Genomic DNA, 27515 nt, shown 5'->3' on the forward strand with positions numbered 1-27515 from the left:
CGGCTGACGACCCTCCACCTCCTCCTCCTCCTCCTCCGCTGCCGCTCCCTTGGGCGCGCGCGCGCGGGCGCGCAACAGGCTTTCCGGCACCGGCGACCCCCTCGCCCGTCCGGGGGAGGCCATGCGAGGTACCCCCTCGGTCCCCGGACCCAGCTGAGGCTGCTCGACGCCAGCCTCGCCCTTGATGCGCGCCCCGGGCCCCCCGGGCCTGCCTGCCACCTCTCCGCGCGCCCCACCCAAGCGCCCGCCCGTCCAGGCTGTGCGCGCCGGGCCCGAGCGGGGCGGGCGAGGGGATGCGCCCTCGGAGAGAGGGCAGCGGGGCCGCCCGGGCAAGGGCATCTGAAGGAAAGGCGCCCGCCTAAAGGGACGATGACGACGACGAGCGCCATGGACGCCGCCGAGCCCCACGAGGGGGCGCGCCGGCCGCTCCAGGGGCCCCCCGACCCTCGCCCTAAGGCGCCGCCGCCGCCGCCCGTGATGGACGGCGAGGCCGCGGGGAGGCCCCCGGGCGGATCCAGGTCGGGCTGCCAGCCCCCCGACGGCAGGTCGGAGCCCCCCACCCGCAAAGGCTCGGAGGCCCCCAGCAAAGCGGAGATGGCGCCGGCCACCGTGGCCGAGCAGATCGTGGCCGCCGACATCGCGTCCGCGGCTGCCGCCACCGCCAGCCCCGACGGCCCCGAGGGCACCTTCGTGCAGCGGCAGCTGGGCGCCATGCTCCAACCGGCCGTCAACAAGTTCTCGCTCCGCATGTTCGGCAGCCACAAGGCGGTGGAGATCGAGCAGCAGAGGGTCAAGTCCGTCGGGTACTGGATCATCCATCCCTACAGCGATTTCAGGTAAGCGCGCCGGAGGGGGTGGGCTTCGGGCACCCCCACCCCAGGGACCCACTTCTCAGCGGGGGTGGAGGTGGGTGCGCCCTGGAAGAAGGACCCACCAACCGGGTCGTGGGAAACCAGAGCGCGGGGCGCGCGGCGCTGTCCGAGGTGCTGAATCTCTCTCGCTTGCAAGCTGCACTCGCCCAGGCCGTCTGAAGGGCCAGACGGTGGTGGTTTGCTTTGGGCTGTCCTCGGGGCGGGGGCTTTTTGCGAGCTGCTCTTAAAATAAAGCGCTGGGCTCATTCATGGCGTCATCGGCCTCTTCCACAACATTACCCTCACCAACTTCTCTTTAGCACCCCCCCCTCTCCTTGTAAGGCGACAAGGGGGCGGGGGAAGGAGAGAGAGACATATATTCTTGAAGCAACAGGGCCAGCCACCCTTCTCAGGGCTATTTGGGCCACGTCTTCCCGTTGTTTACTTATTCATTTATTCGTTCTATTTATATCTCCTGCCATTCAGTTTACAGTAAAACTCCCAGGACAGATTCCGAATTATCCCCACTATTAAAAAGGCGGGAGGAGCGAAGGGGGGGCGGGGGGGGGGAGTGAGTCATCCCTGATCCACCAGACCAGGTGCTCTCATTTCACATCCTGCCTGCAGGAAAGCAAAGGTCTTAAATTCCTCCTTGACCAGTCTGTGTGTGCCACCTGGGCCTTGCCCATGCCATGCGTCCCAATTAACCAATCTGTGTTGGCCCTTGGTAACGCAAATAAGGACCCCAGCTCTTGCTGTGGATGTAAATTGAAGGTTAAGGTAAGGGTACTAGACGTCCCCATTTCCTGGAGACAGTCCCCGGATTTACAAATCAGTCCCCATACAAAATCCATTGAATTTGAAAAGTGTGCCCAGATTCATTGAAAAAAATCTGGTAACCTTAGGTTAAGGGGGATGTGAGGGAAGCCTGCAAACAGAGACTGTAGTTCTGTGGTCAGAGCATCTGTCTTGCCTGCAAAACGTCTCTGGCAGCATCTCCAGGTAGTCCTGTCTGAAATCTTGGAGAGGCACTGCCAGTCAGTGTACACAGCACTGAGCTAAATGGGCCAATGGTCTGACAGCATAAGGCACATTCCTATGTCCTCCTGCCTGTCTCTCATGGGTCCGTAGGCAGAGGAATCCTTCAGGATCCAGAAGGATCATAGCTCAGTGGTAAAACACATCCTTTAAGGGTAATAATTTCATTATCTGTACCCTGCCCATCTGACTGGGTCACCCCAGCCACTCTGGGCAGCTTCCAGTATATACAAAAACACAATAAAGCATTAAACGTTGAAAACTTCCCTATGTCTTCTAAAGTTGAATAGTTACTTATCTCCTTGACATCTGACAGGAGGGCGTTCCACAGGGTGGGTGCCACTACAGAGAAGGCCCTCTGCCTGGTTAACTGTAACTTTACATCTCGCAGTGTGGAAACTGTCAGAAGATGCTCAGAGCTAGATCTCAGTGTTCAAGCTGAACAATGCGGGTGAAGACCCTCCTTCAGGTATACAGGGCTGAGGCTCTTTGGCATCATTTGCATGTCAAAGGTCCCAATTTAAGACAACAACAACAACAATGACTTGTACCCCGCCCATCTGACTTGGCTTCCCCAGCCACTCTGGGCGGTTTCCAACGGATTATAAAAGAACACATAATACACCAGACATTGAAAGTTTCCCAATACAGGGCTATCTTCAGATGTCTGCAGAAGGTCATATACGATATTGGCCCGAACCCGCAAATAAGCCACACCTTTAAAATTCAAAGGGGGGGGGGGAATTTTAAAAGACAATATCAGGATATAAACCGCTCCCTTAAAATTCCGCAGGCACTCGCACCCGTTCCGTTTTACCGTATGTCTGTTTCAGCAGTGGTATTGTAGAAGGCAGTTTTTGTAAGGTTGTGAATTTAAGCCGCACTTTAACTTTTCACGGTCGGATTTTGGGGGGAAAGTGAGGCTTATATTCAGGCCAATATGGTAGTTGTTTATCTCCTTGACACCTGGTGGGAGGCTGCTCCACAGAAGGCCCTCTCCCTGCTTCCCTGCAACTTCACTTCCCACAGTGAGGTAGAAGGCCCTCGGAGCAGGACTTCAGTGTCCAGGCTGGACAATGGGGGTGGAGATGATCCTTCGGGTATCTTAGAGAATGCCTACTACTTAGTACTGATAGCATTGAGCTAAATAGATCAACAATCCGACTTGTTATAAGGCATCTTCCTCTTTTTAAAGGGTTGCAGGACTTTCCTTGAAGAGCCTAGGCCAGGTGTGCAAAACCTCAGGCTCAGGAGCCAAATTCAGCCCTCCAGGCCTCTCTATGCGGCCCCCGGACCCTCTCCCTAAGCCATGCCTCTCAGCTATCCTGTCAAACACCCTCCTCAAACATTTTGGCCTGGCTGGATCAAACCTTGAAGTAGGCCAGTGCTTCTTGGGTGGATGTTGGAGGAGAGAAAGAAAAAAGTGTGTGTCTGTGTCTGTGTCTGTGTGTGTCTGTGTGTAGAAGCTTCTGACCTCTGAGTGGCTAAACTTGTGGACTGCATGGAGCAAGAACATGTGCTTACAGAAGCACAAGCTGGTTTCAGGGCATATTGGTCAACCAAAGATCAAGGCCTAGTACTCCCACACCTTGTGGAAAAATATACTTCAAAAAAAGGAGGATTCCTTTATGCAGCCTTTATAGATTTTAAACCTGCTTTTGATCAGATATCACGAGACAGATTTTGGGAAAAACTGAGTTCCTCGAACATAGATAGATGATAACTGCTTCTCATCCGCAGTTTATACGAAAACACCTGTGTCCGGGTTAGGTGTGATCAACAGGGCCATTTATCTAAGGAAATTCAAACCATATTGTGTTGTTGTTGTTTAGTCGTTTAGTCGTGTCCGACTCTTCGTGACCCCCTGGGCCAGAGCACGCCAGGCACTCCTGTCTCCCACTGCCTCCTGCAGTTTGGTCAAACTCATGCTGGTAGCTTCGAGAACACTGTCCAACCATCTCGTCCTCTGTCGTCCCCTTCTCCTTGTGCCCTCCATCTTTCCCAACATCAGGGTCTTTTCCAGGGAGTCTTCTCTTCTCATGAGGTGGCCAAAGTACTGGAGCCTCAGCTTCACGATCTGTGATTCCAGTGAGCACTCAGGGCTGATTTCCTTCAGAATGGATAGGTTTGATCTTCTTTCAGTCCATGGGACTCTCAAGAGTCTCCTCCAGCACCATAATTCAAAAGCATCAATTCTTCGGCGAAACCATATTGTACAAAAGCCAATGGTCACCTCCATTGCCCCGCCCACTTTTGTCCCAGGCCACACCCACCTCCCACCTCTCTGTCTGGCCCCTTGGGCTCTCTCTGTATCCCCAAGCCACACCCCTCTTCCTAGGCCACGCCTCTCAGCAGCCCTGCTTCATAAACCCCTCAAGTGCTTTTGTCTGGCATGCAGTCCCACCGGAAGCCTTACTGTGAGCCAATATGGCCCTTGCCAAGGAAAATATTCTCCCATCCCAGGCTTAGGCTGATGACAAAAACGAGTCAATAGCTAGGAGCACAGTGTTTATGTGGGGATGGAGAGGTGACTATTGTGAAGTCTTTGTAATTCACTTACATTTTGTGGCTGAGTGCCAGGCTCTTTCCTACTTGTCAGAACATGCAATCTCATTTTAACCTCCCAGAAGGTTAGAGCCAGTGGTGGCTGAGGCCCCTTTCAGCTGGTGGAGTGGAAGGCAGGGAGCTGAACAGTAGGTGGCGCCAGAGCCGGTGGCAGGCAGAGGAGCCAGCTAATTCTAGATTCTAGTTTTGTCCCACCCTCCTCCTCTTCCCCCCTACAAGGAGCAACACTGAGACTAAGAAGGTGAAGGAAGCTGACAGGCAGAACCACCACCATGGACCTAGGACTAGGACCATGGCCTAGGACCCTCGTACCTACGGGACCGCCTCTCCCGGTATGCCCCACGGAGGACCTTAAGGTCCATAAATAGTAACACTCTAGAGGTCCCGGGCCCTAAGGAAGTCAGATTAGCCTCAACCAGAGCCAGGGCCTTTTCAACACTGGCTCCAGCCTGGTGGAACACTCTGCCTCATGAGACCAGGGCCCTGCAGGATCTGATTTCTTTCCGCAGGGCCTGTAAGACAGAGTTGTTCCGCCTGGCCTTTGGCTTGGAATCAGCCTGATCCCCGCCCCCTCTTTCCTTTTTCCTTTCTCCTTCTGTGATGGAACTCCTATTTGGGGACTTTCCTGGTTTTTTTCTGGCCCACGTAGGACCAGTCTGGATAGTTGGCCTTGGTGAAGATTTGACGTTTTCATCCCCAAAAACTTTTTGATTTGAGTTTCTGCTGAAATGAGGCTGCATTTTAATGTTGTATTTTAATCTGGTTTTGAAGTTGTATTTTAATCAGTTGTTTTTATACCTGGTGTTAGCCGCCCTGAGCCCGGTCTTGGCTGGGGAGGGCGGGGTATAAATAAAATTATTATTATTATTATTATTATTATTATTATTATTATTATTATTATTGACTGGATGTAGGTAAGGAAGCCACAGGTGGGGCACTGGCTGAGGGCAAACTGTGCTCGGTGGGGCACTGCCCCATTTGCCCTCATGGACCAGCCTCCCTTTTCTGGACAGGGACTGGGTTCAAATGCCTGCTTAACTTGTGAAGCCCATTGGGTGGCCTCAGGCCAATCACAACCTCTCAATTTGGCCTACCTCACAGGGTTACTGTGAAGGTGAAACGGGGTGTGTGTGTGTCCTGCTGGCTGCTATGAGCTCATAGAGCAGAGTTTCCCAAACTTGGGTCCCCAGCTGTTTTTTTGGACTACATTTCCCATCATCCCTGATGACTGGTCTTGCTAGCCAGGGCTGATGGGAGTTGTAGTCCAAAATCAGCCGGAGACACAAGTTTTTCCTGTCTTAGAGGAAAGTTGTAAAGTGTTTTTCTTTTTTTTTAGATCAAACTTTGCATTTAGTTAGGGGAACCTGTTGCATTCAAGACATTGCTGGACTCCAACTCCCATCTGCCCCAGCCAACATTTCCAATGGTCATGGGTGATAGGAGTTGTAAGTAATGGGCCCCACTTTCTAGCCTGCTCCCTAAAATATCACTGGTTTGCTCATTTCTATATACAGTGGCACCTTGGTTCTCAAACTTAATCCATTCCGGATTTCAGTTCTACAATTACTTTGAAAAAATACATATTTTGTTATGTGCAAATGGCTTTAGATACCTATTAGGTCCATAAATTACCATATAGCATATATTCAACACAAAAAAACAGCGACAATGTTGTTGAGAAAGGACAGCTGGACATATAAAGGTCCTCATTACCTTCAGTAGCTTAGGGCCTCATCAAACCTAAATCCGGCCCTGCCAGCAACATATGGAGGGCCACAAATTCTGCACCTTGGAGGTACAGGGTAGCATGGAGCAAACGAACACTCAAGGATGATGCTGTGGAGGGATAGCTCTATAGCAGAGCAGTCTCTCTGCATGTGGATGGCCTCAGATTAAATCCCTAGCATCTCCTGTAGGGCTGGGGATGTTCTCTGTCTAAAACCCCGGAGAACTGCTGCCAGTCAGTTCTGGGAGACTGGGGAGGGAGGGGAGCTGCCCTTCGCAGGAAGAGGAGACTCCCTGGCTTCTTCAGCAGCCTGTCTGATTTCTGCCTCTTGGCCTCCCTCCTCTCCAGCCTCCGCTTCTGCCTCTGGTTCTGAACTGCTCTCTGACACAGCCTCTTCCTGCTCACTAAACCCTGTTGCCTCTTCAGCTTCTGACACCTCCTGCTCCCAGTCCTCTCCTTCTGACTACTCATCACCATCCTGCCACCAACCCCCTGGCTCTGAGCCTTCTTCCCTTGGGGGCTCCCCAGCTGGTGCCTCCAGCCAGTCCATGACACCCAGAAGGGAATATGACCCTCCCCCTTTAAAAGGCCCCCCCCACCCCTGTTAAAGGCACAGGAATGATTCTCTAATGCTGCGTGCGTACCTCTAGCTCACCAGGTGTCTTTGGACATCTTCCATTATCCCTGATCCTAGGCTGCCCTGGCTGGGGCTGATGGGAATTGGAGTCCAACAATTTCTGGAGGGCCACAGGCTACAACAGAAAAGAGGCTTGGTCAGCAGTGGAGAAGGTGAAATCTCTTTTAAAGTTTGACTCCAAAAGCCTGAGGGCTAGAATGTTGGTGGTTTGAAAACAGGAAGGCGACGCAATTGTCGGGCTGCCAGGTTTCGCACCAGAATGATTGCCCATCTTGTGTTTGCATAACAAATCTGTGGCCATGTGGAAACACATGCGGCCTGCTTCCCTTGGTCTCCTCACTGCTCTCTGTATTTAACAGCTTGAAGATTTCCGTATTTGGCACACCCTGAGCAACAGATGTGTTCACATGTCAATAGAGATCAGGAACCAATTCACACACACAGCAATTTCTCACAAACCAGAGTCAATGTGAGTTGGCTTTTGGGGCAAAATAGTTGGGGATGAAAAAGAAGAAACAAGCAAGTTTTTTATATATAATAGCAAGTAGGTAAAGGTAAAAGGACCCCTGACCATTAGGTGCAGTTGTGACTGACTCTAGGGTTACGGCGCTCCTTGGAATTTGCACCAAAGAGTCAGTCTCCTATCTGAGCAACGTACGCCCAGGGTACCAGTAAGAGACACTTGCCTCCCTGGCATCTGGCACAGCAGGAACCTGGGAATTGCCAAAAGGGAACTGGGGATTTAGTTGGCACAGAGAAGGGAATCCCACAGCAGCAGTCTCAGTCTGCCAGCTCAAGGCAATCCTGTAAAAGGTAACCTGCGAAAAAGTCAGCTGAACGGAAAATTCTAGGGCCTGCGAAAATGAGTTCATCCTTTACCAGAATGCTGGGGGTGGCTTCCAATCTGCAAGGGCTATTCCCAGCCTTTTACTAGCTCTGTTCCTTGGTTCACTCACCTCAGCTCAACTGCAGACTGCTCAAGGTGACCTTCGGGTCACCTTGGAACTTTTGGGTGGATGTTTTAAGTGCTGAGTACAGTTCCTTGTATTCGCCAGAAGGTCGCGGCAGAAAGTTGGTGGGAGACAACGGAACGGGGTGACTGGGGCCTTGAAGAGCTTCGCTCTAGACAGCACCATTTTGTTGCAGTGTGTAATATTTAAAAGGAAATCTAAATTACTTTCCCCGTTAATAACCAAACCATTTCCATTGCGACCAGGGCGCTTTTATTTATTTATTTCAGCCAGAGCTCACTGGAGCTCAGCGCTGGTGGCTCTCAAGTGGGCGCCATTGCCATTCTAAGAAAACACCTCTTTTTCTAGAAAAATAGCACTGATTGTGACCAAAAAAATACTTTCTCAGTCGTTCGGGAGCTTCAAAAGCTTTCTCCAGCCTGAACATCACAGCGACGGATACCAAAAGGCATTAGCACGCTTTAGGATCCTGCAGAGTATATAGCAGTTTGCGTAACAGACTCAGTAGCACAGCATTTTGGCTGAACTACGTTTATTTACATATAATACACTTGGAGCATTCTGACTTAGCTCCTTCCTCCTTCTCATCAGACAGCAAAGGGAAAGAACAAAGGACAATAGTCCTACATCACGGAAACACAGTAATACCAAAACATCCTGTCTCCGTCACTTCCCACACGGTGGAATGAAAACATACACCGTCGTGTGATAGACAACAATCTCATGACTGCAAGCATGGAGCAAGAATCCTAACAACACACGCACACAAACATTTCTGCTCTTTATTTTTATAAGGCAACTTTCCGGCTGCACAATCTTGGGGTTGTTTTTCAGTGTGGCTTTCTACCCTGTCAGAATAAGTCAGGGGTGTCCTGAGATGGTGAAAAAGGCTCTCTGCTTTTAGCAGGAGATATTCAACAGGAGAAACTTCTTCCAACAGTGCACCCTCCTTGCTGGGAAACGCTTCCCCTGAGGGTTTCTGGGAATCGGACAATATGAAGGGAAAATTCCTCTTTTATCAGTTTCTAAGTTAGATCAGGCCTTGTCACCCACTAGGAGAACCTTGACGTTATAAGAGCAATGGACAGAAAGGCTTGGCTTGACTCCCATAATCCTTTGCTCACTCCGCTCAACATACAGAGGAATTCTCATTGTCTCCAGGTCTTGTTCATTGATCTTCGACAGATGGTATGTTACAGGGCAAAGGCTTTTGACCTTCTCCTTAGGATGAGACATGAAATAGGATTAAGCGTTGTTGATCGCGTAATGATCTTTGGTCAATAAACACATGGCTTCTCTATGTATTAATTCTTTGAGCCCTTAACAAAAACGAAAAGCCAACTGGCAGATGGAGATTGTAATTCACAAAGAAAGCTCCCCTGGATAAACGGCTGTGAATGACAAGCCTTTCTTTCTTTTTATTTCTGTGATCTATAGGCTGACTTATTGATTTACGCCATGGGTAGGCAAACTAAGGCCCGGGGGCCGAATCTGGCCCAATCACCTTCTCAATCCGGCCCGTGGGCGGTCTGGGAATCAGTGTGTTTTTACATGAGTAGAATGTGTGCTTTTATTTAAAATGCATCTCTGGGTTATTTGTGGGGCATGGGAATTCGTTCACCCCCCCCAAAATATAGTCCACCCCCCCAAGGTCTGAGGGACAGTGGACCAGCCCCCCACTGAAAAAGTTTGCTGACCCCTGATTTACGCTTTTGATGAAGAGCAGGAAAGGTACAGGGATATGTTATCCCTTTGATTGCCCTCTGCGCACCCATCCCGTCCAATCCTTGTGACTCAAAAGAGTTAAGAAAGAAGAGGATAAGACTGGAGAAAAATCTCATGAGAGCAGGAACACCAGAGCCCTGCAAATTCAGCTTCAGTGCTTGGGCAGAGCATCAGAAACCTATGAAACAACTATAAGGTTAGGTAGGGCGCCTCTGAGCACGTCCAGAGTGCATTTGCCACTCCACTGCGCAATCACTACCTCCTAGCATCCCAATCTGGGGAGAGGGAGCACGCTTTCTCACAGAAAAGGAATCAGGAGCTTAGAAACATCCTGCAAAAGAAGGGATGGAGTGCTCCTGCTCAGGGTTTTAGCCAGCCATACCCTTTCCCACATACTCCGTTCCTTTCTCCCTCCTACTTTCCATTCCACCTGTGGTAGAGTCCACAATTTGTGACCACTGAGCATGCTCAGTCCACATTTGGGCAGATTTGAGTCCCCTCCTCTTTTAGGCTCACCCCCCTTTATTGGGGGGGTCCTTTGGTAAACCTTGGGGTTCCCCTAGACCTGTTGATACCCCTCCCTTGTGCCTGGAGGGTGGCTTTTTGGAACTACATAGAAATAAAGCAAATTTGAACCTGCAGTTATTGTTGTTTTTACTACTACTAATACCAGTGGGGTTTTTTTTGGGAAATAAAATAGGTTCCAGTACACACCAATCGTAAATAGGCCATGCCAGTGCAGAGGCAGTACAGTGGTACCTCGGGTTAAGTACTTAATTTGTTCTGGAGGTCCGTTCTTAACCTGAAACTGTTCTTAACCTGAAGCACCACTTTAGCTAATGGGGCCTCCTGCTGCTGCCGCACCGCCGGAGCACGATTTCTGTTCTCATCCTGAAGCAAAGTTCTTAACCTGAGGTACTATTTCTGGGTTAGTGGAGTCTGTAACCTGAAACGTGTGTAACCTGTAACCTAAAACGTATGTAACCTGAAGCGTATGTAATCCGAGGTACCACTGTATAGAAATGAAATGAATAACGACGATAAATTGCAGTGTAAAAAAAAAGGGGGGCACCGAGATATTCCATTGTGGTGACTGCAAACTAGGTTTTAAAGTGCTATTTGGCAACCAGGTTATGTATCTGAGTTTCTGACACTGCCATGTACGCATGCCCTCCAACATCTCTCCGATGAAAATAGGGACGTCCAGTGCTATTTTTCTAGAAAAAGAAACTCACCACGAACACCTCCTTCGTTCTCTTAGAATGGCAATAGCACCATGGGTGTAGTCAAGAGGGGGCAGCTGCCCCCCAAGCAATAAAAATTGATAAAAATTCAAAGCTAACTGAGGTTCTGCCCCCCCACAAAAGCCTGCCCCCCCCAACAAAAATCCTGGCTACGCCCATGAATAGTGCCCCCCTGAGAGGCGCTGGAACTGAGTTCTGGCTGAAAAAAGTCCTATTCCATACCCTCTGCCATTTCTCCGATGAAAATAGGGACATCCTGCCGTCCTCTCCAACATTCCTCCAATGAAAATAGGGACGTCCAAAGGAAAAGCGGGGCATTCCAGGATCAAATCATAAACCAGAACGGCTTCAGTAAATCTGGGACTGTCCCTGGGAAACAGGGACACTTGGAGTGTCTGTGTATGTAATTTAGCCAAAACCCTCCAAGAAATTTCTAGCAGACCCTCTTTCCCTCCTTGCTGTGACAAAGGGCGTTTGTTTCTACTTCCTTTGCAGGTTCTACTGGGACTTGATCATGTTGCTTCTCATGGTTGGCAACCTCATCATCTTGCCCGTGGGCATCACGTTTTTCAAGGACGAGAACACCCCTCCGTGGATCGTCTTCAACGTCCTCTCAGACACCTTCTTCCTGGCCGACCTGGTCCTGAACTTCCGCACGGGCATCGTGGTGGAAGACAACACCGAGATCATCCTGGACCCTCACACCATCAAGATGAAGTACCTTAAGACCTGGTTCCTGGTGGACTTTGTCTCCTCCATCCCCGTCGACTACATCTTCCTCATCGTGGACCTGGAGACCCAGGTGGACTCCGACGTCTACAAGACGGCGAGGGCGCTGCGCATCGTCCGCTTCACCAAGATCCTCAGCCTCCTGCGCCTCCTGCGCCTCTCTCGCCTTATCCGTTACATCCACCAGTGGGAGGAGGTGAGTCAGCATCAGGACCACTGCACCATGTGACTCCGGCCAAGGTAGATGCAAAAGTACGGTGGCCCACCAGGTTGGGCTTGATAGGCCTCCCACTTTACCAGCAACCCATGGCCTTCTGTATGTAACTTGATCGGGCTGCCTTTGGTTTCATCATCATCATCATCATCATCATCATCATTTATTATTTATACCCCGCCCATCTGGCTGAGTTTCCCCAGCCACTCTGGCCAGCTCCCAATCAAGTATTAAAAACAGTACAGCGTTAAATATTAAAAACTTCCCTGAAGAGGGCTGCCTTCAGATGTCTTTTAAAGATAGGATAGCTGCTTATTTCCTTCACATCTGAAGGGAGGGTGTTCCACAGGGTGGGCGCCACTACCGAGAAGGCCCTCTGTCTGGTTCCCTGTAACCTCACTTCTCACAATGAGGGAACTGCCAGAAGGCCCTTGGAGCTGGACCTCAGTGTCCGGGCTGAACAATGGGGGTGGAGACGCTCCTTCAGGTGTACAGGACCGAGGCCATTCATGTACAGTGGTACCTCGGGATGCAAACGGGATCCGTTCCGGAGCCCCGTTCGCATCCTGAACCTAACATAAGACGCGACTGCGCATGTGCGGGTCGCGTTTCGTCGCTTCCGCACATGCATGTGACGTCATTTTGACCGTCTGCGCATGCGTGAGCGGCAAAACCTGGAAGTAATGTGCTCTGTTACTTCCAGGTCGCCATGGAGTGCAACCCGAAAATACTTATCCTGAAGTGTATTTATCCTGAGGTATGACTGTACTGGCTACCAATTAGATTCCGGGCCCAATTGAAAGTGCTGGTTTTGACCTATAAAGCCTTAAACGGCGCAATACCTCAAGACTGCCTCTTTCTGTATGAACCTACCCAGACCCTGAGTTCATCTTCTCCTTCGTGTGCCTCCCCCTCGAGAGGTCTGGAGGGTGGGAACACGAGAACTGGGCCTTCTCTGCAGTGGCTCCCTGCCTGTGGAATGCTCTCCCCAGTGAAGTTCACCTGGTGCCTTCATTACACACCTTTAGGCACCAGACAAAAATGTTCCTTTTTAACCAGGTTTTTGGTTGCTCTGTTTGACATCCTATACCCTTTTAAAATGTGGCTCTTCTCGGGGGCGGGGCTGTTATTGGGTTGTTGTTTTTATTCTGATTATATATGTTGTGATCTTTTCTGTGAACTGCCCTGAGACCTCCAAGTATAAACTCAATTAATAATAATAGTAATAATAATAATAATAATAATAGTGCACTCTGGTTGTTGCTGTACTATGATTTGCACAATCCTCTGGCGCCCTGAATTAATTAAATAATCAAGATTCTCCTACCGCCCATCACAAGATTTACATACCACTTGATTGTAATAAAAGCTCAGAACAGTTTGCAAAAGATGAATAAGGCGATTAAATAGTCATTAATAAAAACAAACAGTTAGAAATAACTAAACTTTCCAAAAAAGAAAAGATAAAATCAAGATTAGACCTGGCATGAGGCATCTTTCTCATATCCTAAGGGAAATATTGCAGTTTTGTGAGCTCACCCAAGCCCAAACTCCTCTAGAGGTGTCTGTTCCATGAACCTCCACGGATGTGTATTATTATTGCTGTGGTGGTTACAATTAATTTGTTAATTGCCTTCTAAACCACCGTCTCAAAGTTATTCACACATCAGATAATTAAAAACAACGAGCGTATTTAAAGTGAGACCAAAACCTGAACAAGTGGTCCTCTCTCGTGGTCATAATAATTTATTATTTGTACCCCGCCCATCTGGCTGGGTCTCCCCAGCCACTCTGGGCGGCTTCCAACAAAGATTAAAAATACATCAAAATGTCACACATTAAAAACTTCCCTGAACAAGGGTGCCTTCAGATGTTTTCTAAATGTCAGGTAGTTGTTTATCTCTTTGACATCTGATGGGAGGGAGTTCCACAGGGCGGGCGCCACTACCGAGAAGGCCCTCTGCCTGGTTCCCTGTAATTTGGCTTCTCGCAGGGAGGGAACTGACAGAAGGCCCTCGGCGCTGGACCTCAGTGTCCAGGCAGAACGATGGGGGTGGAGACGCTCCTTCAGATATACTGGACCGAGGCCGTTTAGGGTCATGCAGCCGAAAGACACCCCAGGCAACCTCTGTCTCTCTTCTCACGGTCTGTCCCGGCTTTCTCTCCTCTTGTCCAGATCTTCCACATGACCTATGACCTGGCGAGCGCGGTCGTGCGGATCTTCAACCTCATTGGGATGATGCTTCTCCTCTGCCATTGGGACGGCTGTCTCCAGTTCCTGGTCCCCATGCTGCAGGACTTCCCTGAGGACTGCTGGGTCTCCATCAACCACATGGTGGTAAGGGCCCCTCCACGGCATTCCTATAAACAGGCAGAGCCAGCTTAAGACAGGTAGAGGCCCTTGTTGTTGCTGTTTAGTCGTTTAGTCTTGTCCAACTCTTCGTGACCCCATGGACCAGAGCACGCCAGGCACTACCTTGGATCAAATCTATGCTTCCAGGTGCGATAAGAAAGCTGCAGAGATAGTGCAGGACAGTGCGCACCCCGGAAATGATCTCTTTCAGCTTTTGCCTTCTGAAAGAAGGTACAGGGTTATAAAGACTAGGACTAGCCGCCTGAGAAACAGTTTCTATTCAAATGCAATTTTGGTTTTAAGCGCAGTGTAAGGTAGTCTCTATGGGAATATATTGTATTTAATTATGGGGTATTTAGAGGGCTAACCAGGCTGGGATAGCTGGGATAGCAGGCTTGTTGGTTTATGAATGTCTGATGTAGATTTTCAATTTCGTTGTTCTGTATTGGGCAATGACAATATAGATTATCGTATCGTATCGTATCATATCGTATCGTATTGTATCGTATCAGTGTAAGGTTGCTTCCTATTTAAACCAGCCTTTAAACCAGCCCATAACTTGGGTTTCCAGCTGACTACAACTCCCATCATCCATAGCTAGCAAAGCTAGTGATCAGGGATGATGGGAATTGCAGTCCCCAAACAGCTGGGGACTCAAGTTTGGGAGACACTGTTCTAGAACGATGAAAAGAAGTGGGTTTAAAAAATAAAAATAAAAATTAAAGCGTGTGGTCACTTGGAGGTGATCTCTGTGGTCACCCTAGGTAACCATAATGACCAGAAACGGCTGTTTCAATGGACCTGTGCAGGTAAGACTGCTCCCACCTCCACAAATGTACACACCGACGACCAGCCTGCGCTGAAGCCCGCTTCTTTCTCTGCCTCACAGAATGACTCGTGGGGCAAGCAGTACTCTCACGCCCTCTTCAAGGCCATGAGCCACATGTTGTGCATCGGGTACGGGCAGCAGGCTCCTGAGGGCATGACGGACGTTTGGCTCACGATGTTGAGCATGATCGTGGGAGCCACCTGCTACGCCATGTTCATCGGCCATGCCACCGCCCTCATCCAGTCGCTGGACTCCTCTCGCCGCCAGTACCAGGAGAAGGTGAGCTGCAGGGTCGCCCGGTTTTGCTTGTGGAGGACCTGATGTCTTGCAAAGTGCCTTGTGGGCAAGCTGAGCTCTTGCAAGGCTCACCTCGCCGGTCAGTTTCAAAGCAGGCCAGAAACGGAGAGTTGCCATGCAATGCTAGAATAGTCAGCGTAGTCTGAGCTAGTTAGAGCAAGGGGTCTGTGCTGGTCCCGGGGGGGGGGTTACCGTGAGGCATGGTCAGAGTCCGGTCCTGGGCCGAGGGTCTGGAGACTGTCCACCAAGGGCGAAGCGGGGTCCAAAGCAAGAAGCCGGGCGTGGTCGGGAACTCCGGAGAAACAGGTCTGGGTGCTGGCAGAAACAGGTTTCCAACATCGTTGCTCCCGCAACCTGGGACTGGGCTGACTGGCCTTTATCTCCTCTGAGACATAGGGCGGTCCCGGCCCACAGGTGACCCGCCTCTCCTGGCCTTAAGGCGAGCACTCCTCCTGAGAGAACCCAGTTCCCGCCGCCTCTCTGCCCTGAGCCTCTGCAGCTCAGGAGAGGCTGGAGGGTTACTGGACTCAGGGGCAGCTTCACCTTCCCCCGACAGGGCTGGGAGAAGCGCACCTGCAGGCAATGGGTCCTCGATCACCTCTGGAGCCAGAGCAGATTCAGCTGGTGTCTGCTCCTGAGGATCCAGCACAGGTGCAGGCCCTTCAGATTCAAGCCCCTTCCCCGGCTCAGCCGGCCCTGGAGGCGAGGACTCCTGTGCAGGCTGGGACTCCTCAGGTTCAGATTCTGAATCAGATTCCCAGGTCATCACAGGGTCTGACTCAGTCCAAGACTACTTCCCATGCTCCTATTTAATCAGGTCTTTTATTCAGAACTATGAGGACTAGAAACTTAGAATCTTTAAGGGAAAGGGGCGTAGCTCAGAGGTGGAGTGCATGCTATGCATGGAAAGGTCCCAAGGTTCAGTCCCCAGCATCTCCAGGTTGGAATGGCAGAGAGAACGCTCCCCCAAACCCTGGAGAGCCTCTGCCAGTCAGTGCAGACAGTACTAAGCTAGATGGATCCCAGAGTCAGTCGAGGGCAACTTCCCATGAATGGTGGAAGATTCAGGGCTGACTAAAGGAAGTATGTATTCATGCGGGGCGCAGTTCACCTGTGGGACTCATTGCCACAAGGTGTAGCGGTGGCCAGCGGCTATTTGCAAGAGGATTAGACACATTCTGCTATCAATGGCTGCCAGCCACAATGACTATTTTCTGTGTCCTCTGTCGGAGGCAGTATGCCTCTGAAGTTGCCGGGAATCCTGAGCGGGGTGAGTTGCTGTGACTTGTGAGCTTCTCCTACGGGCATCTGGTTGTCTACTGCGAGACCAGGATCCTGGAACAAATCACCTGGCTATTAGCCACAAGGGCCACAATTTGCCTCCCCTGTTCAATTCCCCAGAAGTGGGGAGAGTTGCTGTTGCACTCGGGTCCTGCACCAATGAGGCATCTTGTTGGCTGCCACGAGAGCTGTGGGAAGTGATACATAAGTAGCAGTCAAGTACAACATTCCTTGTTTTTCTAGAGTGGACATGCAAGGGGATGTTTGGTCCAGCCAGTTGGAACTTCCTGTTTCCTCCTGGACTGGGACATACTTTCTTTACATGTGACTAGAGGTGGGCATGACCTTACCTGTTCAGGTAACAAAAGGACAAGGCACGCTGCCACACTCTCTCTCTTTGACTTCCTCCATCATTGGAACAGCTTTTTAGCTAGAGATGCTGTGCTGGCTTCCAGCCAACAGAGGACACTGGGATTATCCCCATATGGGATAGATCGACATGTATATACTTTGTAACTAAGTCTGCCTTCAGGGATCCAACTGTGAACTGAATGTGAGTAAACTACTTTTTATATACTTTAAACAAGATTGTGGCTTGTTTATTCTTTAAGGAAGGGATAAAAAGGAATTTACCAGGAATATACAATTCAATACAGTCATACCTCGGATTACAGATGCTTCAGGTTGTGGGTTTTTTTTGGGTTACGGATGCGCTGAAACCGGAGCAGGTTACTTCCAGGTTTCAGCGGTCGCACATTCGCAGAAGCGCTAAATTGCGTTTTGCGCATGCACAGAAGCGCCGAATCACAACCAGCGCATGCACAGATGCAGCGCTGCAGGTTGCAAATGTGCCTCCCACACAGATCACATTCGCAACCCGAGCGTCCACTGTACTGAATTTTATAATAGTGAAATGCTTGCACAAGCCTCCAACCTGCAGTGCAGTTAAAAGGGGAATGTAAAACTCTGCTAAGTAAAGGAACTTGCTAGCATAAGTTAGGAAGGATGTTAATAAACAATATATCCTCTCCTGCCTCCCTGAACATTCCCACAAGAGCAGAACATTGGACTAGAAGAGTTTGGATTTGATATCCCGCCCTTCACTCCCTTTAAGGAGTCTCAAAGCGGCTAACATTCTCCTTTCCCTTCCTCCCCCACAACAAACACTCTGTGGGGTGAGTGGGGCTGAGAGACGTCAGAGAAGTGTGACTGGCCCAAGGTCACCCAGCAGCTGCATGTGGAGGAGCGGGGAAGCGAACCCGGTTCACCAGATTACGAGTCCACCACTCTTAACCACTACACCACACTAAGTTGGGCCTCTGGCCTGATCCAGCAGGGCTCTTCTGATTTTCTTCTCCCCTCGTCTCTCCTCCTAGTACAAGCAAGTGGAGCAGTACATGTCCTTCCACAAGCTGCCGGGAGACACACGCCAACGGATCCACGAGTACTACGAACACCGTTACCAAGGCAAGATGTTTGATGAGGAGAACATCCTGGGGGAGCTGAGCGAACCTCTCAAAGAGGTACGTACCTGGGCAGCACCCATCTTTGGAGAGGGAGAGGGAGGGGCAGTCAAGGTTGGGGAACATGGATTTGGAAAAGGGGATCCACACATCTTCACTGGAAAACAGCATCCATATAAGCTAAGGGGGACAAGTCTTAATTGAACAAACTCATGTTGTTGTACGTGCCTCTGGCAGTGGGACGCAGGTCGCGCTGTGGTCTAAACCACTGAGCCTCTTGGGCTTGCCGATCAGAAGGTCAGCGGTTCGAATCCCTGTGACAAGGTGAGCTCCCGTTGCTCTGTCCCAGCTCCTGCCAACCTAGCAGTTTGAAAGCACACCAGTGCAAGTAGATAAATAGGTACCGCTGTGGCGGGAAGGTACGCGGCGTTTCCGTGCGTTCTCGTTTCCATCACGGTGTCCCGTTGTGCCAGAAGCGGTTTAGTCAGGCTGGCCATATGACCCGGAAAGCTGTCTGTGGACAAACGCTGGCTCCCTTGGCCTGAAAGTGATATGAGTGCGGCAACCCCTTAGTCGCCTTTGATGGGACTTAACTGATCCAGGGGTCCTTAACCTTTAGGTAAAGGTAAAGGGACCCCTGACCGTTAGGTCCAGTCACGGACGATTCTGGGGTTGCGGCGCTCATCTCGCTTTATTGGCCGAGGGAGCCAGCGTACAGCTGCCGGGTCATGTGGCCAGCATGACTAAGCCGCTTCTGGCGAACCAGAGCAGCACATGGAAACGCCGTTTACCTTCCCGCCGGAGCAGTACCTATTTATCTAATTGCACTTTGACGTGCAATTTCGAACTGCTAGGTTGGCAGGAGCAGGGACCGAGCAACGGGAGCTCACCCCCGTTGCAGGGATTCGAACCACCAACCTTCTGATCTGCAAGCCCTAGGCTCAGTGGTTTAGACCACAGTGCCACCCGTGTCCATTTACCTTTACCTTTACCTTTTACCTAATCTTTGACAAGTGAGATACACAACACTTGCCTAGGGTTCTGTTTCCTTGGAATAAAGTCAACAGAGACTGTGGGGTCTTTAGGATATTCCTTTTTTTCTACACATATATATAACCTGAGCATAGGTTGGAGGGGCTCACAGCACTGACACTCTCATATTGGGTTTCTAGGGGGGCATGGTGCCCCCAAAGCCCGGCACAGAGCAAGACATGTCTCTATGCCTTCCACTTCCAGCAGCGCTCCAAAAACTCACTCAGACGATTCTCACATGCGCAGGTTTCCTTCCTTTCTGATTTACGATCTGCCCTGCTGCCCCCTTTTAGGAAATAATCAACTTCAACTGCCGCAACCTGGTGGCCAACATGCCGCTGTTTGCCAACGCTGACCCCAACTTCGTGACGGCCATGTTGACCAAGCTGCGCTTCGAGGTCTTCCAGCCGGGGGACTTCATCATCCGGGAAGGGACCGTGGGCAAAAAGATGTTCTTCATCCAACACGGCGTGGTCAGCATCCTGACTCGAGGCTCCAAAGAGATGAAGCTCTCAGATGGTTCCTACTTTGGGGGTAGGTTTTAGAGAGGAGGGGTGTTTTTGGGGGGGATGGGAAGGTGAAATATACTCAGAGTCGAGAGTGGATTTCATGCTCTTTATTCAGCTCATAGTGGTGAGGAGGAATGAATGTCCCCTCCAAGTATCTGCTTTATATACATTATTTACACAACGGGCTGCACGTGATTGGCTAATTCTGGAATTCTCCTGTAGGCCAATCAGGTTGTGGATTCACTTCCATCTGGAGCTGGATTGGGTGGCTCCTGCAGACCAATCATACTGCTGCACTGTTCTAGGACCAATCAGACTGCTGCATTTTGGATCCTATTTTTCTAGGACCAATCAGACTGCTGCATTTTGGATCCTATTCACTCAGTACATAACAGGAGGAATCAGCAAGCTCCAAAACATGGCTTTGTGTTTTTCAAATATATTTACACTTTCAAAATTCAAGCTTAAAGATGGCTGGCGAACCAGGGTTGCTGAATTGTGGAGGCAATAACCAGCATTCCTGCAATATATGATGTTCAAGGTGTGAATGCCAATGATTTTGTAGCCCAACCAAGAACACGCACACTGTTTTAATCCAATTTGCTCCTGTTTCCTTCCATTCTTGGCAGCTGCTGTTTGGCAAATTTGATGTTGTTGCTGTTGATAGGTTCTACGTGCTCTATCATCCAGCTAACTGGGGATCACGTAGCCAGCATAGTGACATCATAGCACCAAATAACCAATCAGGTTTGGCTAGGTGAGAACATCACAAAGCCAAATCAGAGAGAGGTAAATGCTTTCTGACCTCGCTCTGAATGGTTAGGACTCTTTTTTTTTGGTCCCATTTTGCAACCTACCTGAATTAGTGCCGAAAGGGAAATAGGGAAAAAGTTTGGGTGAGCAGGTTGGCAGGTTGGCTTGAAAGGGGTCAGGTTTCCTCCCCCCCCCCACAAAAAAACCACACACATGCTATTTGTGTCAGCTCCAGTAACTCCTTTTTGTAGAGGAGAATGAGAACAGTTTGGGCCTAAGATAGATGCACAGGCTCTCCTCCCTAAACTGCCTCTCCCAGAGTTATCCTGGAGGCAACCCTTGCTCGCCATAGGTGATCAAGCGACAGGGTGCAAACCTCTCCTGGCAAACACCTGAAACTGTTCCTGATCCCCATCCCCTCGATTGGTCCCTGCAGAGATCTGCCTCCTGACCCGCGGCCGGCGTACGGCCAGCGTGCGTGCCGACACCTACTGCCGCCTCTACTCACTCTCGGTGGACAACTTCAATGAAGTCTTGGAGGAATATCCCATGATGCGCCGGGCCTTCGAAACCGTCGCCATGGACCGACTGGACCGCATAGGTGAGACGTGTGGCTGGAGGCTATTGGTCACTTGGACCAACGCACTGGCTAGGACAGGGGTGGGGCCTCATTCCCTTCTGGGCAGCCTTCTGGAGAACACATGCCGGTGGAGGCTGGGACCAGGGGCAGAAGCAGGCAGAGTAACGGAAGTAAATTATGCCATTTGTACAGTAGGTTGGTGTGGCGATCACACAGGGTCCCCGGACGTTTGACGATCTATTGACCCTGTGCCACCACTGTACTTGCGTTCTTCGCTGCCACCAACCCGTTTCCCATGGGCACACATGGAGTCCAGTCAGTTGTTAACATTAACAAATAATCAAGTTTGTTTTATAGGCATGAACAAGCTTATGGTTACAGTTAATTTTTCTTGGCAGTTTCTTCATCTTAGTTCCTTAACTGTCCTATTCGTTCCTAACAACTTCAAACTGATTATCCCAACTAACTATCTGACTCCACCTAATAATTCCTCTCACTCTCTCACCACACAACTTGACCAACCCACAGACTATTCCTCCCTCTTCCTTCTCCAACTCCCAACTCTCAACTGACTTTCACACAACACCCCCTTCTAACCCTAACTCCTCCTATCAGTTTCCACTGGCCAATCACATCACACTCATTTTAACCCTTTCCTTATGACCCACCTAGGAGGCAAACGCCACAGTTGGTTTCTACAGACACTCACAGAACGCCTCTCTCCTGCATCCAGACCAGCAAGAAGCAAGACCAGAGCTCACAGGCACATCCCAGTCAGGGGAAAACACTCACAGAGGGTGTGGAACTGGGCTGGTGTGGGGGGTGGCCTGGGAAGAATATAGATTCTTCCCAGCCCACCATCCCCACCAGCCCAGCTCCAGAGAGCCATAGAGACCAGCATTCAGCCTGAGGTTCTCCACTCCTGGCCTGGGGGCGGGGGGACTCTGGGGGGGGGGAGAGTCAGAGGCACTGATTATGAAGCAAAAAACAAGCCCCCTGCTTATCTCTCCCTTTTTCTGGTCCCCTCTCTCTCACACGCACACAAAAATACACACTCCATACTCACCTTTCCGTGTTTATTCATGAAAGCACGGCATCCATTTGAGGCACTGTGATTTTGAACGATTTTGTGCCACAATTTCGCCCCCCAATAAAAGCGCTTTTTTCAGGCACAGTGCAAGATCGCAGCCCCAAAAAAGATTTCGGGGGGGGGGGCGGAATCGCGGCACGAAATCATACAAGAGATCACAGTGCTCCAAAGGGCTGCCATGCTCTCGCAAGAAGAAAAAAACAGATGTCCCAGTTTTTTTCCGGGATAGTTGAAGGATATGCCTCTTTCTGCCACACCTCTCAATTCCTCTCTTTTTGTCATCTCCTTCTCTCTCTCTGCTGCTCACTTTGCTCTCACTCTCTTTTCGCCACTTTTCTCTTACTCTCTGGGTTGCAGTTACAGGTAGGTAGCCGCATTGGTCTGCCGGAGTTGAGACAAAATAAAAAAAATCCTTCCAGTAGCACCTTAGAGACCAACTAAGTTTGTTATACCCTCTCTGGGTTGCTATCCAGCTAAGCCCAACTCCGAGCAGACCCATCGAAACTAATGAACCTAACTTTGGCCCACTAACGGGTCTACTCTAAACAAGAGACAGGCTTCGATTTCTGCCATCCTCTCCTTCCCTCGTCCCCCTGCCCTTTGCCCACCAGCACATAATTCACCCCAAGGTAGCTTGACCAAGCCTCTGGCACTGTGAAAAGCGGCTGTGTTTGCTTAAGGCCCAGCGTGGAAGCTCTTCTGCTGCTGTGCGTGGACATGATGATGATGATGATAAATAATGCCCTTTGCTCATCCTCCGGTGTCTCTCCAGGTAAGAAGAACTCCATCCTGTTGCGCAAGCGAGCTGAACACAGCTCCAGCTCCGTCAACCAAGAGATCATCCAGCAGATCGTCAAGCACGACCAGGACATGGCGCACAACATCCAGGAGCTGCAGCCGGTGGTGGCCGGGCGCGAGCTGAGCGGCAAAGCCGTGATCTGGGAGCCCCTGGTGCACGCTCCGCTGAAGACCGCCGCCGCCACCACAAACGTCGCCATTGCCTTGACGCACCAGCAGAGCCTCGCGGCTCACATCTTCCTGCCCCCTTCTTCCGTCACCAGCCCTCTGTCCCCCGACGCCGCCCTATACCCTCGCCAGCCCCGGTGCTCCCAGCCCAGCTTGGGCGGCTCGCGCCCTTCCTCGGTCAGCTCTCCCGCCTCGGGGGCGCAGTCCCACTTACAGACGCCGGCGGTCGGGTCCCCGTCCTCCCCTATGGTCCAGTGCCCCTCGCCCTTGGAAAGCACCGGCCCCCGCGGCGTTCCTCTCGGACCCCCCATCCCGCAGCCCATACAGAAAGCAGAAGCTGCCCCAGGAACGAGCCAGCCTCAGCTCTCCAAGTCCCGCGGCGCCTCTGTCTCCACCTCGCTCCTGCAGCAGCCGGCGAGCGTTGCGGCCATCCCGCCCGGACGGACTCTCCACTACAGCCTCTCGCGGGCCACCGGCTCCCACATCTCCCTGTTTCTGCAGCCGCAACAGCTGGTCAAACACCGCAGCACACAGGGCCTCTCGGCAGGCCGCCTCACCCAGGATGTTAGGCCGCTTTCGGCCTCCCAGCCTTCCTTGCCGAACCGGCTCACCCAGCCGGCGGACATGGGTCCCCCTCAGCAAGCCCGGAAGTCGGCCGGGAACCTGACGTACCGGTCATCTCCTTCGGTCCCTGGGCTTCTAGCCAAGCCAGCCCCCGGCGCTGCCAGGCGTCCTGTTTCGCCCCAGCAGGCCGCTTCGGGGTCCAGCCAGTCCGGGAGCGGGCCCAGCACCCCGCAGTCGCCTGCCACCACGCCCCGCCACACGGCCGCTCCGTCCCGCAAAGGTTCTGTGGCGTTCAGCCCCGACGTGGACACTGGGAAAGCGAAGCTCTCGTCCAATATGTGAGGCCGCAAGAGTCCAGGGCTGCACTTTCTGGTGTCGAAAGGTCAGCCTGTAGGAAAGGCAAGCCTGGGTGGGTGCGGGGGCCAGGAGGCCCGTCCAGAGATAAGGAAACGGGTACTTGGGCAATTCGCCACCATCTCGGGGCAGGCTGTCTGCCTCAAACGTCGGCCTGATGGGTCTCTGAGCCATGACTGACTGGAGAGGGAGGGAGGGAGCTGTTCCCTCGAGGAAAGCCCAATGTCCCCACTGCCGCCATCTTAGCTCCTTGCCAAAAGGCACCCGCTGAGCCCCGTGCCACACCTGCAGGGGGCAGGAAGCCAGGCCGCAAACCCCCTCAGCCGCCCTTTGGTCGGGGACTGGGCCTCATTTCTGCCCTGCCCACTTTGGACCTATTAGTGCCTCCACACACCCCATTTCCAGGCCTGCCCTTGACGGTGGGTTGTGTGGGCTTTGCCCCATATCGAAACCCCCACAGGGCCAGTGGGGCGAGGAGAGGCAGCAGAAGGGGTTCGCTTTCAATAAAGCCTGGCCGCCCCGTTCCCTCAGCACAGCCTGGCTTTTTGAACGTGAAGGAAGAGGTGCGGAGGAGGCCGAACGACAGTCCTGGAAGTCTCCGGCCACACAAAATCTGCCTCTGACGTCCAGCGCTGGGCGGTGACAATGTTGTGGACACTCCTGGATGAGTGCTGTGCCCCCTTGTACCCTGTCTCTCCCCCTCCCTTGAGGGGTATTTTTAACAAGGAGATATTTTATCCGGTCCTACTTCTCTTCCCCAACGTCCCCTACCCCGTTCTCAATTTGTGCAATATGAGATCTCAAGGTGTCTTGTGAGAGTGTGTGTAGCTGTAGAAACCCCGGTTCCATGGGAGAGGGAAGGAAGGACACCCGTCCAAGTCCTTTGCCCCCCACATCTGTCCGTCTCTTCTATCCCGGAGACAATGGGTTGGAAATCCGATTCTGATCTTGCTACTACTGTCATAAACTTAGCAGCTGGGCCAGGCGATAGGGAGCAGCCCCTTATATACACCTATAAACCCCCTGTGTCTTCTTCCCAACCAAACTGGTTCAGGGACCACTCCACTCACTTGAAGGTGCATTGAGGCCTACCTGGTAGAGCTGCACTACAGACTTCCTCAGAGGAGTCTGCTTGGCATTGCGATCCCAGTTCCATCTGGGGAGGGTGGCCTTAGAAAGCACGTGCCCCCTCTGCTTCTGGTTAACTACAAGTTCATCCATACTAATGTTAGAATCGTAGAAATGTAGAATTGGAAGGGACCCCGAGGGTCATCTAGTCCAACCCCCTGCAATGCAGGAATCTCAGCTAAAGCATCCATGACAGAGGGCCATGTTGTAAAGTATATAGGCAGTTTTCTGTGCCTCCGTTCATTCTCTGTCGTCTGTATGATGCTCTCCTTCAAATCACACTTTCCCTTCCTTCAAAATTCCGATTCAGGGAGGGGGAAGTGTGATTTGGAGGAGAACCAACAATGGAGCATGAATGGGGGTCCAGGAAGCTGATGATCCACATTCAATGGCTGTATGGAGGGCCCCAAAATCTTATTTACTTCTCCCTGGTTGCCTTTACTGTAGCTCTGTCACTTGATTGAAGGCACTTTTGCCTATCTGATTTAGATGATTCACCCGTAAATTAATCAACAAAATCTGCACACATTGCCTGCGTATCAACAAGGAAAAAATCATTCATATATACATGCATATACATATGCGCACAGTATACAGTTGTATCCAAAGTTCTGTCAGCACAATGATTTCTTTTTCTGCAACAGAACATTCTCCCCCATGGCTCCCACCACAGATCTGTTCTATGGGGTTAACGTTAACCCAGCCCTCTGGAGTAGATGTGGGGATGGCATGGGTCACACACAGTGGGGAAGAACCATGGGGAGTTCTGTTGCACAAGTGCAAATCTTTGTGCTAATAGAATAAGTGAATTAGAATTTGTCTCAAACTCCAATCTGTTAATCCAGGACTGGAGAACATGCTATTCCCTCCTGGTGTTGCTGGACTCCAACTCCCACAATCCCTGAGCGTTGGCCATGCTGTCTGGAGCCAATGGGAGCTGGAGCCCTGGAATATCTGGAGGACCAGTGGCGGAGGAAGGGGGTGCGGGGGTGCGGTCCGCCCTGGGTGTCATCACTGGGGTGTGTGTGTGACAAAACAAGTTTAAAAAATAATAATAAATTGGGCTCACGGAACTTTTTAGGAGTGACGTGGTGGCTTAGGCGCCTGCAGGTTCCATGCTGCCTGAAACGGCAGCGTGGGACTTGTGTCTGCCTATCGCCTCTGTCTCAGCTGCTCTACAGCTGAGGGGGAGGCAGCAGAAAGGCTCTAAGCGTTGGAGAGGCTTGCCCCGCCCTCTGGGTGGATTGCCCCGCCCCCATGGGCAGATCGCTCCGCCCCCAACTGCAGGGCACACCCCCACACCAGGCACCTGAGTGACTAGCTATGCTGCTGTGGAGGACCACATACATTCCTGATCCCTGGATTAATCAGATGAAATGATTTAAACGTTTTGGACTGAGTAAAGATTCTAATTCCATTTCAATACAGGCATTCCCATTCTACACTCAAGAGGTTGGATGCTCCCACTAATATTATCTTAAAAGAGGCACTCCCCTTTTACTCTTCATGTCAGGAGGAAATTCCTCTTCTAAAACGCCAACTTTTGTGACCAGTACAGGCACTGTATCCAACGTTACACCTAGTCACAGTAGACCCATACAGTGCGACTCACTTTCGTCCATCGATTTTCAGTTGGGTCTTCTCTAAGAAAAACCCACCCTCTAGCAAACAAAGTAAGCTTTTACTATTCAAAACTATTGTGTTAAAGAGGCAGATTTGTGCAGATTTAATTGATTTGTGCTGCTATTTCTTTAATCAAGTGACAGCCCTGCTTTGTTTTCCTTTAGGTTATTTTAAAAAGTATTTTTTAATTGAATTTTACCCATATAACCCGAATATCAAAATAGAACTTCATTAAACAAACACACAACCCTGCTTTGGTTTTTTTGATGACACATGCATTTGTTGCAGTCGCTTTCCTAGAAGATTGTGCTTTCCAGCTGCAAAATTTGCATCGAAATATCATTCTACTGTAGGTCCACTCAGAAGCTTATTGAGCTCATTGGGACTTACTCCCAGGTATGCGTGTATAGGATTGCAGCCTATTTTTTTTAAATGCAGCTGATCAATTAATTCAGTTGATTGAAATATTTTAATTGATTAATACCATGTGTGAGAGTGTGTTTTCAAATGGATGTATACCGATAACGAATTGTGAGTACAGAGGTGCAATTAAAGTGTGTTAAGGGGCATTTTATCTTCAGTTAGGGATCTCGTGCCTGCATCCTTTGGGGGCACGTAATCAAGACTGGCCTCTTAACACACTGGAATCCTTGTTTTGTACACCTTGTCAGGAAGAGCAGCTATGGAGGCAGAATATGCTCCCCCTTAATGCATGTTTACGGGCATTGTGCAATTATCGAAAAGCAACTAACAATTGAGGATACAGAGGGAAGGAGTTAGTCCTGGATTAACTGAGCAAAAGACTAAGGCGGTATTGGTTTCTTTTGTATGAGATAACAGTCCCCACTTTGGACTCTTGCAGGAAGTGATGATTACAGCTCTCCTTCAAGTCACATAACCAGAGTCACAAGAAAATGTTTGGTTTGGGGTTTTAAAAAAATACAGATTAACCAACAGGAAATTGGCTAGGGTTATTATTAATTTTGGGTTGGG

General features: G+C 50.8%; 1 protein-coding gene across 1 annotated transcript; it reads left to right on the top strand.

Moving 5' to 3' along the window:
- The first annotated feature begins 271 nt into the window (after positions 1–271).
- Positions 272–27067, top strand: HCN3 (hyperpolarization activated cyclic nucleotide gated potassium channel 3). Its single transcript, XM_083591044.1, has 8 exons — positions 272–836; positions 11253–11682; positions 13877–14038; positions 14943–15161; positions 17837–17983; positions 19249–19489; positions 20654–20818; positions 22660–27067. The coding sequence occupies exons 1-8, from the start codon at positions 370–372 to the stop codon at positions 23757–23759; spliced, it is 2931 nt and encodes a 976-aa protein (XP_083447170.1). The 5' UTR covers positions 272–369; the 3' UTR covers positions 23760–27067.
- The last annotated feature ends 448 nt before the right edge of the window (positions 27068–27515 follow it).

The sequence above is a fragment of the Podarcis filfolensis genome (assembly GCF_964270895.1).
Source record: "Podarcis filfolensis genome assembly, chromosome: 16".
Lineage (NCBI taxonomy): Eukaryota > Metazoa > Chordata > Lepidosauria > Squamata > Lacertidae > Podarcis > Podarcis filfolensis.

Excerpts from the sequence above, each read along its gene's own strand:
- HCN3 (XM_083591044.1), top strand. The coding sequence starts at position 370 with ATGACGACGACGAGCGCCATGGACGCCGCCGAGCCCCACGAGGGGGCG. Across the intron at positions 837-11,252 it reads CATCCCTACAGCGATTTCAG|GTTCTACTGGGACTTGATCA; the intron begins GTAAGCGCGCCG and ends CTTCCTTTGCAG. Across the intron at positions 14,039-14,942 it reads TCTCCATCAACCACATGGTG|AATGACTCGTGGGGCAAGCA; the intron begins GTAAGGGCCCCT and ends TCTGCCTCACAG.